Genomic DNA, 20,816 nt, shown 5'->3' on the forward strand with positions numbered 1-20,816 from the left:
ACTCCAAAAGGAATGTTCCCAAACGAGTATCTTAGATTTGGAATGTTGAGAGTTGGTCCAAGTTTATCGATTAGAAATATCATTAGATATATGGAAGAAAGAAACAATCTCAATGGTATTCATGTTTTGGTTATGTTTTATCAATTGTCAATGCAAGTTGGTTCAACAAATAGAATTGGTTGGAATGATGAAAATGTTCTCAAAACTCTCTGTCAAACAATCGATTCTTTAGTGAGTGAAGGAGAAACTAATTGGGAAGGTGGTATTTCAATGATGGTCATGATCCATTGCTTAACACTCGCTTTCAATACAAGACAAAACAAACCAAATCAAAAAGAACAATTGGATGATACAAACAAAATGATTATTAAAGTGTTGGAGAAATGTAGATTGGTGCTTTGGAGTTGGATTTCAAAGTTGGAACATCTTATTCAACAAGAATTATTAAATGGAAGTGATACTGAAACATCAATACTTAGACAAAGAATGGTTTATACATCGATTGCAATTATAATGACATTCAATATTGATAATAATCTAAAACAACAAATTATTCAACACACCAACTATTTCCAACATATTGATTTTTATTTCAAATCATTAATCATTTTGGATGAGAATACAACCTATTCAAGTGATAAGAGAAGAACTATAGAATCATTTTGTCCTGGAACAACCATTTTTTGATATAATATTCAATCAACTATCACTGATTATTTATCGTCAAATACCATTTATTGTAGACTATTTCAAAGATGGAAATCATTTCAAATGTTTAAATAATATTATTCAAAATAGTATTATTAGAAATGATGACCATGATTTAAACAATATCAAATGGGAGAAAGGATCAAACAATAATTATTATCGTATGTAGTACCAAAATCTAAAATGTTCAAGATATTTCAAATATTAACTATTTCTTCTTTTTATTCTAGAATTCAAAATTAAAAATACAACTATTCAATTTAATATTTTTGATGGAGTTTTATTATTTAATGGAACGTTTGATAAAAGATTATCAAAAGAAATTTTGGAGAATACACTTTATAAATCCTATTTTGGATGTTCAATATTCCAAGTAAGCCCTGGAAATTCTATTTGGTATATAACCTTAATTAAATCAAGTTTATAAACTTTTATTAACAATATTAATTTTGTAGGACAACAAATGAATTGATTGGAGGATATAAAATGGAATTTTCATTGGTTTATAATAATAATGAATTTAACATTCCAACATCGATGGTTGGTGTAGTACAAAATAGAAATAATGGTGAGAGATGGCTTTTACTTGACCCTGGTTTGTTTAATCATTTACCAATTCATTTGTATCAAAATTATTCACATTGGATCAATTTGGCAACAAACGAAATTGAGTTTAGACCACCAACATTTCAACAATATAAAGATGGAGGAGGATCTGACACTGCCAAATTTATTGGGACTAAAAATGGTGAAATCAAATGGAAATCAACTGGTGAACCACTCTTATATTTTGGTGAACATTATGAAATACTTCGTAAACTAATATGCCAATTATTCCCATTGGAATCAAAGTCAAGTATTCATATTTTCCAAAAAGAAGCATCAAAACTTTATAGAATCCATTTGAATCAATATGGATTGGATTTTATAGTTGATTGTCAGAATCAACAAATCAATTCAGTTCAATATTCTGGTTACCGACTAAGCCAAAACAATACATTGGAACTTTGGTTGGTTTGAAAACAATATTGGTTTTGGAATCAAGTGGAACAAAGAAGATTATTCTACCTCATTCAATTATTACATTGAAGATGAACAAGGATTGTATTGGATTTAATAACGCCAAATCAAGTTCAACCACTCTAAATCATCCAGCCTATTTTATTTATGATATTGATCAAGAACTCAAAATGATCAAATCATCAGATTTGACAGCACATCTCCATCTTTGTTACTCTCATATTGTAACATCATCATTGTTTAGAGATCCATTTACTGGATTGAGAGGAATGGAGCTTGGTATTATGCTTTTAAAGAAATTCAATAATAATATGCCACTCCACCAATCACAACTTGATATTTTATCAAATATATCAAATATTTCACCCAAAAGGGTTACTGGAGATACTATCAAACAACAACAAAAAGTAGTAATCCTATACCCACTTTTATCGCTTTTGGCAATGGATAATGCCAAGAACAAAACTTCTATCTTTTCAAAATTGGTATCATTCCCAGAAACACTTACCCTCTACGATTTGTACTTTTCATTGTATCAACAAGAAAAAGGTGATGTTGTTGTCTCATTTATGAAAAGCAAATTGGAAAAAACATTCATCAAGGATGTTCAAGATGAAAATGTACTGGCTACACTAGCTCCAAGTCACTCCAAACAAGCAAGCTTGGTCTCCAAGTATGCCATAGACAAGATGCAAGACCAAATAATTTATTCAAACATGGTCGAAGAAGAACAAGAGAGAGAGTTTGAAATGGAAGTAGAAGTTGAAATGGAAAGACAATTTCCTAAAAAGGTGACAAGATATTCTGAAACGATCGATCAAGGTTGGCAAAAAATCCTAAATGGGTCTACAAGTGTCCGTGGCTGCCCAATATTCCTATCAAAGATATATTCAAAGATACCAGTGTCTGGAAATGTTTACAACTACAAAAGGAATGTTTTTCATCATTGTGGACCACCCAAAACTTTATCAATACCATTGCCAATCAAGACAGAGTATTGGCCAATAATATTGATGAATATGTCAAACAAATCAATTATGTTTTGGTAGTTTGGAATGCTGGTACACCAAACATGATTCTAGTTTCAATGTAAGAGGCTAGTTATTTAATTGTAATGCTGGACCAATTGTAAATCTTGATGATCCCATTGTCGCATCGGTCCATCAAACCATTCAAAAGGAGAAACCATCCCAAAACGAGTTCTTTAACAAAATGTCTACTTCTCTTAATCAAAAATTGGTTGATCCACTATTGAATCAAATCAATGTATTGAATGGATTATCAATTCCTTGGTATTTTTAAATGTGAATCAAAAACAATCATGTCACAACTCATCAACAAAGGAATCATTGACCAATTTGGTTTTGTATTTGAACATGTCAACCAAAATGATATCAACAAACTCCCAATAGCTTAAGATCTATCCAACCAACTATTATCAAAACAAGAAGATTTACTAAATGTCCAATCGATCTATTGGAAAAGAATTTATCTCTTCAAAGAATCTATTCAATTGGATATAGTCATATTGAAAAAATTATAAATAATAAATAAATAATTAAATTTTAAATAATTATAAACAAAAAATTATAATAAATAATAAATTAATATATAAATAATAACCTTGAGTTTTATTTATTACTTTAGCAAATGTCCAATTTAAACCATTCGATTTCAATGGTTTAAGTAATCGTCAATGACCATGATGAATTGTCAGCTGATATTTAACAATGTTGTATGAGACTCGGCTACCTATAGAGAGATATCTATTTTTGTAAAATAAATAATGGCCTTGCCTTGTCCAACATTTGGTGTGTTCATGAATTAGAATTCTTTGTATGACTCTTATTTGAAACCGGCATAAATGCCTGCGCATTTAAAAATAAGAAGAACTAATCGTTCGACAAAGTCCATGTTTTCCATCACCCAAGTAAGCACTTTCAAGAAACCATCTAAAAGATAGTTTCCGATTGCCTTTAATCCATTCCACAGCGATTGAAGAATTGATTGAACAATTTCTTTACCTTTTTCAAAATATCCCTTTTCTTCTTGGTCTTGCTTTTGGTCCAATGCACCGAATGCTTGTTTCATCCTTTCAAGTATCATTGTTCTTCCCTCTCTTGAACCAATTGCACTGCTGATAGCTGGTTCTGCTTCAGATTCAAAGCACTCTAGAAGTGAATCTGAGCTGAGCGGTCTCATTGGGGTGAATCTATTAGCGCGTAACCATGTCACTGATGATTGAACTGCAGTAAATGTAAAGATCATGGTTGCTCTGAAATATGAAATATAATATGTTGTTGTGTAGAGTAGAATATTATATAAACAGATAATATTTTTTTTGTGTAAGTAAACTTATAACAATTAATGTTGAGAGTTCTTGACCAAGAGAGAAACCTAAAATATCTTCATCAATGAAAAAAACAAAAAAAAGGAACCAATTGAACTTCACAAAGATGGGTTTTGATTGAAATTTCACCAAAAAAGTTATAAAATTTTTTATTTGACCATTGATTGATGATATTATTGATTTGGTAGCCTCTACTCTTGATTTGTATTGTTAAAGTTGTCAAAAAGTGATTGTGAGCTGATAGCAAATGTCATTAATTGTCTGTTTACTAGTTGGGAGGTGTTGTTGATTGTAATAACTAATACTAATACATCAATGTTTAGTTTATAGTGAGATATTGATTAAAACAAAAATGATCATCAATCAATAAAACATAAAAAAAAAAGTCAGAGGTTCAGCATTAAATTAATTAATTTAATTTAATTTAATTATTTATTATTTTACATATATACTAAATCTTAGAGAATACAAGTGCATCGATTTTGTTAGGTACTCATTTTTGCGCATTTAATAACCAAAAGTACTAATCGTTCGACAAAGTCCATGTGATGAATGACCCAATCGATTATCTTCATGAGACCCACTAAAAGATAATCTCCAATTGCCTTTAATCGATCAAACAGTGATTGTAGAATTGATTTGGGTTGATCAACCAATGGTGCTGGTGGTATATTTGGCACAGGTGACTCTGGTCTGACCACCTTGTGGATGGCTGACTGTTGCTGCATTGTAGACTGCCTCTGCATTGTAGTAATTGACCAAAGCTAATACTTTTTTTTGTTGGTGGGGTTGAGGTTGAGGTTTAGGTTGAGGTTGAGGTTGAGGTTGAGGTTGAGGTTGAGGTTGAGGTTGAGGTTGAGGTTGAGGTTGAGGTTTCTGCTTTGCTCCATATGCGTTGACTAATTTTGTAATACCTTCAATAACTGAATCTTTTCCCTCGCTGGTACTTAATGCAGACATGATAGCTGATGCTGATACAGTTTCAAAGTTGTATGCGTTGATTGTAAATGTCATTATTTGCGATTATTGATTAAATTTGAAATGTAATAATAAATAATAATAAATATATATATATAAATATATTTCCGATTAATAATAATTAATTAATTAAATAATAATAATAAGTGTTGTAGGGTTGTTGTGAAGCTAACCCCAACTCTTTGGTTAGCCCCTCACACAACTGGTAGGCATGTGATGGTATTGATTTTTTAATTCCGTGACGATGCAATGAATTTTTTAATCACGTGACGATGCAATGAATTTTGTATTTTATATCACGCGATCTCTCATCGATCAATCCATTTCAGATAAAAAGATCATGGGTTTAAAAATAACCAACTGTTTGAAGATCTTCCTTCCTTCTGTTGTTGCAATGAAAGAAGAAGAAGCTGAGAGATGAGAAAAGAAGTGGTGGCGTAAGTTTTAAATCGTATAGATATGAATTAAAGTATTAATACATACATACAAATAGACAGTCATGTAAAGTGTTGTTTGTGTTTGTTTGGGAGACTCGGCTTACTTGCTTTGCTGCTCGCTTGGGAAAGAAAACAATCCTATGTTATCTGATCTGTATACAAATATATCGATTAGAAGAAGAATAAGAAGAAGAAGAAGAAGGATAATAATACTAAATATAAAGATATAGTGTATAATACTTACATTTAGATCTCTCAGTAAATACGATAACACTCTCATGATTCTTACATTCTTTCTTTCTTGAGAGAGTGAGTATAGGAGTTATATAACACTAGTGAGTGAATACTGTTGTTTACTTGTCATTGTTATTATACTAATATTGTTGATAATGATAATGAGTTATAATATTATTTAGGGTGATTGAGGAACAACCTCTTATTGTCAATCGGTGCTTTGTGATTCATTTTAAAATATTCTACTATTCTACTATATATATATATATCTATCTAAAATATGAAATGAAGATGAAGATCTATCGATTATCCATTCCTTCTAATCAAACAAATAAATAATTAATGAAAAGATTTTTTTGTTGATCATCATCACGCCTTGCATTATTTTTTTTTATTCATTCTTTTTTTATCTTTATTTTTTCCAAAGATAACCTCTTTCCTTTTTCTTAAAATTCAGTTTAATGAATCTACCAATTCCTTTACTTCCAAAATTACGCTCTTCTTTGACATTACCATGATCGAGTAACCAAGCAATAGCATCAAACCCAGCGTGTATGAGTAGGTGACAAGCATCGGTTCTTCCCCGATACTTTTCACCATCGATTAAATTCTTTTCAACCAAATATTTGAAAACTCTTGGGTTGCTAATCTTTGCATGATGACAGAATACCATTTTACGGTGATCTTTGAATGTTTCATAGATGAATCTTAATAGATCCAAGTCATCACATTTTCTAATCAAGTATTCTTGACCTTGTTGTTGTTTGTCAAGTGGAAAATGGTCTAGAACAAATTTGATGGTTGGGATATTACCACTTTTGATGGCCACATCTTGAGCATAAAATTTGGATAGGTACAATTCACCTTGTAATATAGTGTTTGCACAACCACCACTGATTTGGTGTAACCTTTTAATGAGCAGTTTAGAAGGTTCAAGCCAACCAGACCCGATACAGTACTCGAGTGACACCACATGCGCTTCTATATCTTGACCGAAATATTTGATATGATGGTCTTGATCGATTGATAGATACTTGAATAATTTCATTACTTCAGTCTCTGATTTACATGAGTCCTTGAATATATATAAAAAGGTTGGTTTGAAAGTATATCCACATTCAATGGCCAACTGATGTAATATTTTAACAAAAGCAAAACTCTTATCATCATCATCCTTAATCGTCATTTTCAATATCTTGTCAAAGTTGACTTTACTAGTAGTCTCTTCTTGTTCTTTTAATCTATCTTTAAAATATGACAAGATGCATTGTAATGACTCAGGATGACAATATTTTCTATAAATAATACCAAGCAACATGGTTATAAATGATTCGATTTCAATCTCTTTGAGTAGTAATGGGAATCTTTCATTGACCCATTTAAATGTTTCCAATTGTCCAAAGAATCCTGATTCCATTAATGTAAATTTTGAACATGTGCGACCAGCTTTGATTCCCATTTCTAATATTTCAAAGTTGCCTACTCTTGCTGCCACCTCCATATTGATTTCTACTTTGTGAGCAATGAGATAGTCGACAAGTTCCATATCTCCTCTTGCAATTGCTGAAGCCATTGTTTTCTCACCCAAAGAAACATGGGTGATTTGAAGACTGATTAATTTGCGTATGATTTGTAATGCACCAGCAGACCGATTCTGCAGATTCATTATTTGCTCGGTGACGAGTAAATGACTAATCGATGGATCTTGAGCAAAATAATCAATCATCTCCATGAGACGAGGATGATTGGTTTTAATTGATCTCTTTAAAATGTTGTATTGAGTGCCTAATGATAGAGTAGGCATATGACCATTACCAAAAAGGTTACTGATTAATGTTGCATATCCCTCTTCCTCATCTTCATCTTCTTCATCCTTGTAACTGAAAAAATCATTTAATCGATTGTCAAATGATGCACCAACTTCTTCATCTTTAAGGGTTAAGAGCATGCTCTTATAACTAGGTGACTGAAACATTTTGAAGCAATGGTATACCATATCTTGATTACCGTGCTTGGAGATAACATTGTGATTGATGTTATACTTGTCCAATACAATGAGTATGTTGTCGTCACAGTCATTGTTAATTGATTCAATCCATTTGATGACTTCTGAATCATTGACTTTGAAAGAGCATTTGATTAAAGCCTTCATAAACTCTTCCAAGTTATCCACACCATATCTCTTGTACATGAAATCTTGAATGAATTGGTTTCTCTTTTTGACAATACTCTGATCATCAAATTGATATTGTTTGTTTATTATATCACCACGACTCTTTAATATTAAAGGATATCTTGCAATACATTTGATGATCTCTTTTAAATTTGGTATCCATTTACGTTGTTGTTGTTGTTGTTGTTGTTTCTCTTTTTTACTTTGATCACCTTCATCACCATTTTCATTGTCATCATCAAACCATTTATACTTTGCAAACTTTTGTTCTAGTGCTCGTATAGTTGATTGTAGTTGATCAAAGTATCCATGTCTTGCAAGTTGAATAGGATCTTCGATTAATTGATACCAGTTGTAGTATCCAATCGGCATAGAACGCCCGTAGATATCATAGTAATCATCATAAGGTGCTGATAACAATCGATTGATTTGTTGTACATGTTTGATGATCACACTATGGGTATATGAATTGACTATAAATACTGATTGAAATAGTTGTTTATCCATTCTTGCATATATTTATATATATCGATAATAAATTAATAAAAGGTACTACAAACAAATATAGAGATAACAATTCGAACTTGCTGAAAGGTTGGCGCCAAACCACTTTATATTTTTTGCTTGAGTACTAATTATTTATTATTTTATTCATTATTTTGTTTTTTAATTTTAATTTGTTAAGTATTTAAAATTGAGATTAATGAATCTACCAATTCCATGGTGTTCAAATTCTGTGTCATAACCAGTGACATTACCGTGATCGTGTAACCAAGCAATAGCATCATAGCCGGCATGCATGAGTAGGTCACAAGCATCGATACTTCCTCTATAAGTATCACCGTTGATTAAATTCTTTTCAACCAAATATTTGAATACTCTTGGACTGAAGATCTTTGTACTGTTGCAAACTGTAATGTGATAGTGATCTTTGAATGTTTCATAAAAGAATTCTAGTAGTTCTGAATCATTGATGAATGAATAATCAAGAACATAGTTTTCTCTTTTTTGATGTTCGTTGAGTTGTAAGTGACCATGTTCTAAAACATATTTGATAGTTTCAATATTGTGACTTTTAATAGCCAAAGATAGAGAATCTTTTGGTAGGTATGATCCTGTTGCTATTGTATCACTTGCACATCCACCTAATTCTTTTAATACACTGATCAAAAGTTTAGTAGGTTCAAGCCATCCATACTTTATGAATTTATCTAATAATTCATTATGCTCTATTAGATCTTGACCAAAATATTTAGAGTGACCTTGATTGTGTAGATACTTGAATATTTCTATTTTTGGATCGAGTATAATTGTAGGTGTAACTAAATTCTTGAAATATTGTAAAAAGGTTGGTTTAAAAGTATAGTCATATTCATCAGCCAGTTCTTTGATCATTTTAACATGTTCTAATCTATCTTGTTTGATTGCTTGTTCCAATATATTGTTAAAGTTGATGGTCGCAGTCCAAGTGAATCGTGTGACTTGAGAGTCTGAATTGACTTCCAAATAACTTGACAAGATGAATCTTAATGATTCAAGAGTACAATTTGGCAGATACCCAATAATAATAGCTTTGGATATAAACGATGAAATGTTTATATCTTTTAATAATAATGGGAATTTTGCAACCAGCCATTTGTATGCTTCCAACTGTCCATGAAATACACATTGTAATGCATCCTCTGTACATGTACGACCAGTTTCTAGACCCATTTCCAATATTTCAATGCTACCTGCATTGGCTGCCAAATCCATATTGATTTGAAATGGTGATGCTTTATTATCCAATAAATACCTAACCAATTTTGCATCACCTCTTAGTGTAGATCGATTCATTAGATCATAATATAAACTCTTTTTCACGTCTGGAATATATTCGGTGATTTTAAGAATGATAGGTAATGCAAGACTAGACCAACACAAATCATTCATTAATTGATCACCGATTAACATTTGTCTAAGTGATTCTTCTTCATTCCTACCAAAGTAATCGATCATCTCCATAACACGAGGATGACTTTTCTTGACTGATTTCTTTAAAATGGCGTATTGAGTGTCTGGTAATAGATCAGACATATGACCATTATCAAAAAGATTGCTGATTAATTCTGTGTATTCAGCACCAGATGATTTTAAATACCAAACTAATCCTTTGTCAAATGAATGCTTTGATTTACAGATTAAAGAGTAGTTTGGTGATTTAAATAATTTAAAGTAATTATACACCATATCTTGATTGCCATACTGAAAGATGATACGATGATTGATATTGTACTTGTCAAATACAAAAAGGATATTATCACAATTGTCATTGTGAATTGATTCTATCCATTTGATCATCTCTAAATCACCAGCATCTATAGAGTATTGAATCAAAGACTTTATAAACTCTTCCAAATCATTATCCAAACTATATCTCTTATAAATAAACTCTTGAATGAATTGATTTCTCTGATTGATAATGTCTTGTTGATTTTGTTGTTGTTTGTTAAAGACATCAATAAATTTCTCTACATTGATAGGATATCTAATTGCTGCTTCAATAATCTCTTTTAAATTTGGTATCCATTTACGTTGTTGTTGTTGTTGTTGTTGTTTCTCTTGTTTTTGATCATCACCATCATCTTCATCTTCATTGTCATCAAACCATTTATACTTTGCAAACTTTTGTTCTTGTTTGAGTATAGTTGATTGTAGTTGATCAAAGTATCCATATCTTGCAAGTTGAATAGTATTCTCTGATAGTTGATTCCAATTGTAGTATTCTATTGATTCTTGATCATAGCTTTGACGATCATAAGGTAATGATACCAATCGATTGATTTGTTTTACATGTTTGATGATCGATTGACGCACATATTTGTTTGCAATAAACACTGATTGAAATAACTGATTATCCATTCTCTTTGTTCTAAAAGTATATACAAACAAATAAACAAACAAAAATATGAACAAGCAAATACGAAGTAGTTTGAAAGTCGACAGATTTATTTTTTTAGAAATTCTTTAGAATGTTTTTTTTTGGTATAGTTTTTTTTACAATAGATAGAAATAATACTATTTTTACTGTATTATGTTTTTCACAAAGTTTGGAAATAGCTTTGATATTGTTAGCTCCTGTAATAGTTGATGAGCTTTGGGGTTGTCTTTGTACATGTCGGCGCTGATTAAATTCTTTTCAACCAAATATTTGAATACTCTTGGACTGCGTATAGGGACTGTTTGAGTGTTGAATGATATTTTACAGTGATCTTTGAAAGTGTCATAGAGGAATTGTAACAACTCTAAATCGCTTCCTTGATTTAGGATAAGATGATTATCCACTATAAGGGATGGAAGTTCATCGATTGAATATTGGGATAGGACAAACTTGATGGTTGGGATACTACCATTTTGAATTGCAATAGATAAAACATTCTTGTGGAGATACAAGTCTCTGTCTATTTTAGTACTATTGCCACCCAATTTCTGTAACACTCCAAATAGTATTTGAGCAGGTTCATGCCAACCCATTGATAAAAAGTTACCAAGTGTCTTGGTATGCTCTGGAATACTATCACCAAAATATTTGGTGTGTCCTTGGTGATGAAGATACTTGAATATTTCGATGCCGGGGTCGAGTATGAGTAATGACCTTTTCTCCTGGAAAATAGTTAAAAAGTTTGGTACAAAAGTCTCACCATATCGATCGGCCATTTGATCGATGGTTTTAACAAGATCCAATCTATCTTGTTTAATAGCAAGTTTCATCATCATAAACAAGTAAATGTTGTATTCTGATAGAATATTACTTGTTTCAGATGATGGGTGTGCACCTATATAACTTGACACTATGAATTCAAACATCTCTGATGGACATGGTGGAGTGATTGTAACTGCTTTAAGTAGAAACAAGTCAATCTCTACCTCTTTTAATAGTGATGGGTGTTTTGAAATAACCCATTTAAATGTCTCCAAGTGTCCAGAAAATATACATTCCAAAGCAGTGACTGTTAATTCATCACTATGACCCATTTTAAGTATTTCAATGCTTCCTGCCTTTGCTGCCAAATCCATATCAATAGTCAATGATGTATGTTTTAATAGGTACTTTACAAGCTTTGCATTCGTGTCACCTCTTTTGATAACATTTCTCATTGATGAAGCGATGAACCAATCTTCAAGATTTGGAAAATACTCTGCAATACAAAGAATGATTGGGAATGCACCAGGTGATAAACAAACAGAATTCAATGTTTCAATTGAAGTGAGGATGTCTTGAAGCGATTCATTCTCTCCAAAGTATTGAATGATTTCCATGACTAGAGGATGATCATGTTTGATCGATGCCCTTAGAATGTTTTCTTGAGTGAATTGTGATAGTGTAGACATATGATTGTCAAAAAAGTTGGTGATCAATGTTGTACATTCTTTTGAGTTTAAAAACTGTTGTAATCCATTTTCATAGTCATCGATAGTATTACATAATGAAGAAAAGTTTGAGGATTGAAAGATTTTAAAACCATGATATACAATATCTTGATTACATTGAAATATATAATAATGACTAATAGAATGTTTATCCATCACTTCGAGTATATTGTCATTGTGAATTGATTCGATCCATTTGATTAACTCGAAATCACCAGCTTTGAGAGAACAAGTTGCTAGTTCTTTTGTAAAGTCTTCCAAGTTATCCAAACCATATATCTTGTATGTGAAATCTTGAATGAATTGGTTTCTCTTTTCGATCGTAATACTCTGATCATCTTGTTTATTCAAGATATCAGAATGACTCTTTATAATCAGAGGATATCTTGTTAAAGCTTCCATGATCTCTTTTAAACTTGGGATCCATTTAGCTAGTTGTCGATGATCATCATTAAACAACATATACTCTGCAACCTTTTGTTCAAATGATAGTAGTTCTGATTGTAGTTGATCAAAGTATCCATGTCTTGCAAGTTGAATAGGATCTTCAATCAATTGATACCAGTTGTAGTATACGATTGGTTCTTGATCATAGCTTTGACGATCATAAGGTGCTGATACTAATCGATTGATTTGTTTAACATGTTTGAAAATCAAACTACGTGTGTATGAATTAACAATAAGTACTGATTTAAATAGTTGATTATCCATCTATAACTATTGTTTATACAAATATATATAAATGAAAAAAGAATAGATAATGACCAAATTTTTTTTCATATCTAATTTTTTTGATTTTAAAAAATGTTTAATTAAATTAATTTCTTTTCATTCAAATAATTGATCTGAACTTATGAATTGTATGTAATTTTGTAGATATCGAAAGTTTCGTAGAGGAATTGTATTAACTCTAGATTGTAACCATTAGGTCAGGTGATTATTTACTTGGCGATTCTTTAATATCAATGGGTATCTTGTTATGGTTTAAATGATTTCTTTTAAAATAGGTATCCATACCCACTTTTGACCCCATGAAAACCATTTATACTTTGAAATCTTTTTTTCCAATCCTATTATTGTTGATTGTAGTCGATTAAAGTATCCATATCTTGCAAGTTGAATAGGATCTTCAATCAATTGATACCAGTTGAAGTATCCTATTGGTTCTTGATCATATATTTGGCGATCATAAGGTGCCGATAGTAATCGATTGATTAGTTTCACTTGTTTAATGATTAAATGACGAGTATATAAATTAATAATAAATACTGATTTAAATAATTCATTTTTTTTTATACAAATAAATAAGTAGAATATTTTCTTTTCAATATTGAAACTTGAAAACAAGCTGGGAGAGGGTTTGTTTCCCTTTTTTTTTCAAAATTTTATAAATTATTATAATAAATTATAAAATTCAAGATTTATTTTTAAAAGTATTTAAATTTTCTCATATTTGAAAAAGGAATTTGTTTACGTTTATTATTGGTTACCAGTAAAATTACAATTAAGTTGAATGAATTTTATGATATCTTTGTTTAATTTTTTTTGTCTGAATATTGATAGATATGATTGACGATCACAATCAACTATACCATTCTCGTGTAACCATACAATAGCCTCTATACCTGCATTATAAAGTGAGATATATGCATCACTGGGGTGCCCTCTAAAAGTGTCAGCGTTGATTAATTGCTTTTCAACCAAATATTTGAATACTCTTGGGCTGCAAATACTGAATAGCACATCATTTTCAGCGTTGACAACCAACTTGAACTCATAGTGATCTTTGAATGTGTCATGGAGGAATTGAACTAATTCCAGATCATCATATTCATCGATAACTTTGTTCAATTGGGATCCAATTCTTTTATAATCCAATGCCACCAACTCTTTGATTGAATAGTGTTGGAGAAGGAATTTACATGTTGAAATGTGTAACATGGCAGAATCTATATTTATATGTTGAAATAACATATCTCTAACCTTGTTGGGATCACTACTACCTCCAATCATTCCCTGTAAGATACTGTATACCATTTGAGCAGGTTCAAAGTACCCATTAAACAAGAAATATCTAAATGCATCTGTATACACTTCAATATTATCACCAAAATATTTAGTGTGTCCTCCGTGATGATAGAGATACATGACTATATCTGATTTAAAAGGTGTTGGTTCTTGTTGTGGTCTGATAATGTATTTTAAAAAGGTTGGTTTAAAAGTGTATCCATATTGATTGGCTAATCTATCTATCATTACAACCATATCCAACCGTTCTACTTCAATTGCTGTTTCCATTGCAAGATCAAAGTTGGTATTTTCCTTCAAACTAGGATCAGTATTGTTTTTGCAAGCTGACACAAAAAATGCAAGCATCTCTGGAGTACACTTTCTGTTTGATATAAACCAATCAATGTTGTTCTTGCCAATATTAATCGTCTCTTGTAATAATAATGGGTATCTTTCAATCACCCATTTAAATGTTTCCAATTGTCCAGACATAATACAATGCAATGACATATTTGTACATTTCTTACCAAGATGTTGACCCATTTCTAGGATTTCAATGCTACCTGACTTTGCTGCCAAATCCATATCGATTGTGAATGATGTATTATCCAATAGATATCTGACAAGTTTTGAATCACCTCTTGATATAGCATTTTGCATTGAAAATGTAGTAAAATGATATATAGAGTTTGGGAAATGATTGACCATGTGATGAATGATTGGTAGTGCACCAGGTGACAAACACACATCATCCATCAATCGTTCCTTTTGGAGAAGGATGAAATGAAGAGATTGACAGTACTCGATGATCTCTATCACTCGAGGATGATTGGTTTTAATACATTTCTTGACAATTGCTATCTTCATAGATTCTGTTAGAAAATGAACCTTTCTATCATTGTCAAAGAGGTTATTGATGAGTGTTGTACTTTCTTTATCTTTGATGTAATTGATTAATCTAACATTGAAAGAGTCTCTAACTGTTAAATTAGATATAGATTGTTTTGAAGATTGAAATAGGTTGAAACAATAATACAATAGATCTTGATTTTTAGTTTGATATACTTTTAATACATCCATCTTGTATTTTAGCATCACATTGAGTATATTGTCATTGTGAATTGATTCAATCCATTTGATTAGATTAAAATCACCAACTATAAAAGATGAATTAGTTACAATCTTTATAAACTCTTCCAAATTGCCCACTCCATATCTATTGTACATAAAATCTTGAATGAATTGATTTCTCTTGTTGCATATCATAGTATCGACACCTTGATACTGGTTGTTCAATTCATAACTATGATTATTTAATATAGATTCAATAATATCTTTTAAATTTGGTATCCATCTACGTCGTAGTTTCTCTTTGTCTACTTGTTGTCGTTGTTTTTGATCACCATTGTTGTTATGATCATCAAAACTGAACCATTTATACTTTGCATACTTTTGTTCTTGTTGTAGTAGAGTTGATTGTAGTTGGTCAAAGTATCCATATCTTGCAAGTTGAATAGCATCGTTGCTTAATTGATCCCAGTTGTAGTATCCGCTTTGACGATGTCTTTGATGATCATATGATGATAATAATCGATTGATTTGTTTTACATTTTTGATGATCACACTACGAGTGTATGAATTACCAATAACCGCTGATTTAAATAATCTATCTATATTCATTCTTTGTTCTATCAAACAAACAAACAAATAAATAAATAAAATGAATGAATGTATGATTGAATGAACGAATAAAATGAAAAATAGAAAGAAGAAAGAAACCAAAAACTGTTTTTGGAGAGACACTTCACCAAAACTGCTGACTCAACAAACCCCTGAAATGATTCCAGAAACATTATTTATTTATCATTAATTATTGTTATTATTGTTTAATTGTGAGTTATATTCTTTATTTATTCTTGTTTTGTAATATAACAATTGAATTGAATGAATGTTAAAATATCTTTGTTTAGATTTTTTTGTTGTAATATATTTTGATATGATTGATTATCACAATCAACTATTCCATTGTTGTGTAGCCAGACAACAGCTTCTAACCCAGCCCCACAAAACAAGAAATATGCGTTGGATTTTCCTTTATAAGTATCACCATTGATTAAATTCTTTTCAACCAAATATTTGAATACTTTGGGACTGCAGATTTCAGTATCAGGCCATACCTCCAACTTGTAATGATCGTTGAATGTGTCATATAGGAATTGTATTAACTCTAGATTATTGTAATCATCGATAGCTCGGTTAAATTGAAATCCAATTCTATTATAAACCAATAGCAACTCTTTAATTGAATAGTGTTGGAGAATGATTTTACAAGTAGAAATATCTCTAACTGCCAAGTCTATAATGTTTTCTTTTAGGTACATGTCTCTAGCCATCTTATTACTACCACACATTCCTTGTAAGATACTATATACCATTTCAGCAGGTTCACTTAATCCACAATACAAGAAATCTCTAAATGCATCCATGTAGACTTCAACATTTTTTCCAAAATATTTGGTGTAACCTCCATCACGACAAAGATACATGAATATATCTACTTTATCAGGTGTCGGGCGTGGATTCAGATGAATGTTTGATAATAGTGTTGGTTTGAATATATATCCATATTGATTGGCCATTTCTACAATCATTTCTACATTATCCAATCTATTTTGGTAAATTGCTGTTTCCATTGCAAGATTAAAGTTGATCATCTTTGGATTCTCTTCAGTCACATTGTTGATTTTTGCAGCAATAAAACTTGACATCACAAATGCAAGCATTGCAGAAGTACACTTTTTGTTTGACGCATGTTTTAAAAACCAGTCAACGTTTATCATCTCTTTTAAAAATAATGGGTATCTTTCAATCACCCATTTAAATGTTTCCAAGTGTCCAGACATAATACAATACAATGACTCTTTTGTACATTTCTTACCAAGATGTTGACCGATTTCTAGGATTTCAATGCTACCTGACTTTGCTGCCAAATCCATATCGATTGTGAATGATGAATTATCCAATAGATATCTGACAAGTTTTGAATCACCTCTTGTTATTGCATTTTGCATTGAAGTGAAATTAAATATAGAGTTTGGGAAATACTTTGTAATGTGATGAAATGATTGGTAATGCACCAGGTGACAAACACACATCATTAATCAATCGTTCATTTTGGAGGAGGGTGAATAAAAGTGATTGATAGGATTGAATGATTTCAATGACTCTAGGATGATTGGTTTTAATACATTTTAGAATCATGGCCACTTTAATGGATTCACTTATTTCAGACATATTGTCAAAAATATGATTGATAAGTGTTGTACATTCTTTATCTCTATCTTTGATGTGATTTCCTAATCTAACGATGAAATGGTTTCTTTGTATAGCGTTGGACATTGAAGAGTTATGGTTTGAAGATTGAAAGATTTTGAAACAATGATACAATATATCTTGATTGTTTGTTTGATAGATCATTAAAATATCCATCTTGTATTTATCCATCACATTGAGTATATTGTCATTGTGAATAGATTCTACCCATTTTATCATCTCTAAATCACCACCAGAATTTTTGAAAGAGCAACCAATCAAAGACTTTGTAAACTCTTCCAAGTTGTCCAAACCATATCTTGTATAAATAAAATCTTGAATGATGTGTCTGATGACAGATATACTATCATCATCATCATCTTGATGTTGTTTGTAATTCAAGATATCACCATGACTCTTTATAATCTGGGGATATCTTGTTAAAGATTCGATGATCTCTTTTAAATTTGGTATCCATTTTCGTTTATCTTGATCATTTGTACCATCATCATCACCATTGGTATTGTTATCATCAAACCATTTATAGTTTTCATACTTTTGTTCTAATGACAGCAGAGTTGATTGTAGTTGATCAAAGTATCCATGTCTTGCAAGTTGATTAGCATCGTTGCTTAATTGATACCAGTTGTAGTATCCTATTGGTTCTTGATCATATCTTTGACGATCATAAGGTGCTGATAGTAATCGATTGATTTGTTTTACATGTTTGATGATCACACTACGAGTGTATGAATTGACTAGGAACACTAATTGAAATAATCGATTATTCATTCTTTGTTATTTCTCTATCTCTATATCTCTCTCTCGCTGTTATTAAACAAAAAAATAATCAACTCTTGGAGTATTCAAAAAAACAAACTTTAACTTTTTATTATTTTTTTATTTGAAGTTTATTTGTAATAAAGCTTGATTTGAAATATTACAATTAAATTGAATGAATGGTATAATATTCTGGCTTAGATTTTTTTGTTGTAGTAATATATTTTGATATGATTGATTATCACAATCAACTATTCCATTGTCGTGTAGCCAGACAATAGCTTCTAACCCAGCCTTACAAAGCAAGAAATATGCCTCGGATTTTCTTCCTCGATACATATCTGGATTAATTAAATTCATTTCAACCAAATATTGGAATACTCTTGGACTGCAAATTTGAGTATCATTCCAGACTTCCAACTCACAGTGATCGTTGAATGTGTCATATATATATTGTATTAACTCTAGATCGTTGTGTTCATCGATAGTTCTATTAAATAGAATTCCAATTCTTTGATTATAAACCAATAAAAATTCTTTAATTGAATAATGTTGGAGAATGAATTTGAGTGTTGATATGTTTCTGACTGCCACATCTATCATGTTTTCGTTTAGGTATTTGTCTCGAGCCATTATATTGGGAATATCACCACTTAATTCCAGTAAGATACTTTAGACCATTTGAGCAGGTTCATCAAATCCATAAAACAAGAAATCTTTAAGTGCTTCAACGTAGACTTCAACTTTTTCACCAAAATATTTAATGTATCCTTTTTTTCGACAGAGATACATAAAGAAATCTACTTTTTTTAGTGTTGGTTGTGGTCTGTGAAAAAGCGATAAAGAGATTGGGTTGTTCGAGGTGCTCTCAAACGTTTCCAACATTTCTACCAACATTTCTACCATATCACATCTTTCTTTATTGATTGCTTTACTAATCGCAAGATCAAAGTCGATAGTCATATGATACCCCATTTCTGAGACGCATCTGACAGAAAAATAAGTTGAAATAAAAAATCCAAGTATCTCTGGAGTACACTTTTTGTTTGATATGGCCAATCCCATAAGGCTGTCAGTGTAAATCATATATTGGAGTAGTGATGGGTATGTTTCAATGAGCCATTTAAAAGTTTCCAAGTGTCCATATGCAATACAATAGAATGCCTCTGTTGTACACGCCAACCCAAGTTTCTTTCCCAGCTCCAATACTTTAATGCTACCTGCCTGTGCTGCATCATCCATATCGATTTTCAATGCTTTATCAATATCCAATAGATAGGTAACCAATTTTGAATCATCTCTTGTTATTGCATTATGCATTGATTTGTATGAAAAATACCCTTTAATATAATAGGGGTTATATTTGGTCAACTGTTGAATTATTGGTAGTGCCATAGAAGATAAACATACGATATCCATTAAATGGTCTTTCCTTAGGAGGGAGGATAGAAGAGATTTGTCCCAATAAAGGTAAAAATTTTTTAATCGAGTTTCACAGTACTCTATGATCTCTAGTACTCGAGGATGATTCGTTGTAATACATTTCTTGATGATTGTTTTTTTAGTGGCCTCTGTTAAATCAAGTATATAATAGTCAAAGAGGTTGTTGATGAGTGTTGTACTTTCTTTATCTTTGATGTAATTGACTGTTCTAACCACAAAAGTGTCTCTAACTGTTGAATTGGATTTAGAGTATTTTGAAGATTGAAATATTTTGAAACAATGATACACTATATCTTGATTTTTAGTTTTAAATACAATTCTAAGCTCCGTATTGTATTTATGCATTACATTGAGTATATTGTCATTGTGAATAGATTCAATCCATTTGATCAACTCTAAATCACCATCATAACATTTTAAAGCACTTGTAATCACCAATGTTGTAAACTCTTCCAAATGATCCACTCCACCATATCTCTTGTACATGAAATCTTGAATGAATTGGTTTCTCTTGTTGACCCGATCGTCATCATCATCATATTGTTTTTTAAATAGATTGCAATGATTCTTTAATGTCATTGGATAACTTATTAAATCTTCAATGATCTCTTTTAAATTTGGTATCCATCTATGTTGTTGTTGTTGTTTTTGTTTTTGTTGTTCATCACCATCATCATCATTGTCATCATCATAATTAGACCATTTATACTTTGCATACTTTTGTTCTAATGTGAGTATAGTTGATTTTAGTTGATTAAAGTATCCATGTCTTGCAAGTTGAATAGGATCGTTGCTTAATTGATCCCAGTTGTAGTATTCAATCGGCTTTTGACGATCGACGGGTGCATATGAAAATAATCGATTGATTATCTTTACATGTCTATTGATCACACGACGAGTGTACGAATTGATAAATACTAATTTAACTAATCTATTCTTATCTATCTCCATTCTTGTTCTA

At 31.0% G+C, this 20,816-nt stretch overlaps 9 protein-coding genes across 9 annotated transcripts; 2 read left to right on the forward strand and 7 right to left on the reverse strand.

Annotated features, from left to right (window-relative positions):
- Nucleotides 1–12: 12 nt before the first annotated feature.
- Nucleotides 13–687, forward strand: DFA_00106 (uncharacterized protein; the record flags this gene model as incomplete). The annotated part of the gene is made up of 1 exon (XM_004357765.1): nucleotides 13–687. The coding sequence occupies one exon, from the start codon at nucleotides 13–15 to the stop codon at nucleotides 685–687; it is 675 nt and encodes a 224-aa protein (XP_004357822.1).
- A 68-nt stretch (nucleotides 688–755) lies between these two features.
- On the forward strand, nucleotides 756–2,777 carry DFA_00107 (uncharacterized protein; the record flags this gene model as incomplete). The annotated part of the gene is made up of 4 exons (XM_004357766.1): nucleotides 756–773; nucleotides 939–1,081; nucleotides 1,164–1,722; nucleotides 1,800–2,777. 4 exons carry the CDS (start codon nucleotides 756–758, stop codon nucleotides 2,775–2,777), a joined length of 1,698 nt encoding a protein of 565 aa, XP_004357823.1.
- Nucleotides 2,778–3,141: 364 nt separating this feature from the next.
- On the reverse strand, nucleotides 3,142–5,092 carry DFA_00108 (uncharacterized protein; the record flags this gene model as incomplete). Its single annotated transcript, XM_004357767.1, has 5 exons — nucleotides 3,142–3,201; nucleotides 3,667–4,003; nucleotides 4,056–4,134; nucleotides 4,572–4,818; nucleotides 4,850–5,092. The coding sequence occupies 5 exons, from the start codon at nucleotides 5,090–5,092 to the stop codon at nucleotides 3,142–3,144; spliced, it is 966 nt and encodes a 321-aa protein (XP_004357824.1).
- An 880-nt stretch (nucleotides 5,093–5,972) lies between these two features.
- DFA_00109 (uncharacterized protein) lies at nucleotides 5,973–8,407 on the reverse strand (the record flags this gene model as incomplete). The annotated part of the gene is made up of 3 exons (XM_004357768.1): nucleotides 5,973–5,980; nucleotides 6,223–6,972; nucleotides 7,036–8,407. 3 exons carry the CDS (start codon nucleotides 8,405–8,407, stop codon nucleotides 5,973–5,975), a joined length of 2,130 nt encoding a protein of 709 aa, XP_004357825.1.
- Nucleotides 8,408–8,572: 165 nt separating this feature from the next.
- On the reverse strand, nucleotides 8,573–16,000 carry DFA_00110 (uncharacterized protein; the record flags this gene model as incomplete). Its single annotated transcript, XM_004357769.1, has 4 exons — nucleotides 8,573–10,811; nucleotides 10,968–13,021; nucleotides 13,328–13,578; nucleotides 13,813–16,000. 4 exons carry the CDS (start codon nucleotides 15,998–16,000, stop codon nucleotides 8,573–8,575), a joined length of 6,732 nt encoding a protein of 2,243 aa, XP_004357826.1.
- A 230-nt stretch (nucleotides 16,001–16,230) lies between these two features.
- DFA_00111 (uncharacterized protein) lies at nucleotides 16,231–17,316 on the reverse strand (the record flags this gene model as incomplete). The annotated part of the gene is made up of 1 exon (XM_004357770.1): nucleotides 16,231–17,316. The coding sequence occupies one exon, from the start codon at nucleotides 17,314–17,316 to the stop codon at nucleotides 16,231–16,233; it is 1,086 nt and encodes a 361-aa protein (XP_004357827.1).
- An 85-nt stretch (nucleotides 17,317–17,401) lies between these two features.
- DFA_00112 (uncharacterized protein) lies at nucleotides 17,402–18,424 on the reverse strand (the record flags this gene model as incomplete). The annotated part of the gene is made up of 1 exon (XM_004357771.1): nucleotides 17,402–18,424. One exon carries the CDS (start codon nucleotides 18,422–18,424, stop codon nucleotides 17,402–17,404), a length of 1,023 nt encoding a protein of 340 aa, XP_004357828.1.
- Nucleotides 18,425–18,532: 108 nt separating this feature from the next.
- Nucleotides 18,533–19,015, reverse strand: DFA_00113 (uncharacterized protein; the record flags this gene model as incomplete). The annotated part of the gene is made up of 1 exon (XM_004357772.1): nucleotides 18,533–19,015. One exon carries the CDS (start codon nucleotides 19,013–19,015, stop codon nucleotides 18,533–18,535), a length of 483 nt encoding a protein of 160 aa, XP_004357829.1.
- Nucleotides 19,016–19,084: 69 nt separating this feature from the next.
- DFA_00114 (uncharacterized protein) lies at nucleotides 19,085–20,806 on the reverse strand (the record flags this gene model as incomplete). The annotated part of the gene is made up of 2 exons (XM_004357773.1): nucleotides 19,085–19,752; nucleotides 19,954–20,806. The coding sequence occupies 2 exons, from the start codon at nucleotides 20,804–20,806 to the stop codon at nucleotides 19,085–19,087; spliced, it is 1,521 nt and encodes a 506-aa protein (XP_004357830.1).
- Nucleotides 20,807–20,816: the final 10 nt, after the last annotated feature.

This window comes from Cavenderia fasciculata (genome assembly GCF_000203815.1).
Source record: "Cavenderia fasciculata unplaced genomic scaffold Scf_Dfasci-F-a-11f03.f1-5, whole genome shotgun sequence".
Lineage (NCBI taxonomy): Eukaryota > Evosea > Eumycetozoa > Acytosteliales > Cavenderiaceae > Cavenderia > Cavenderia fasciculata.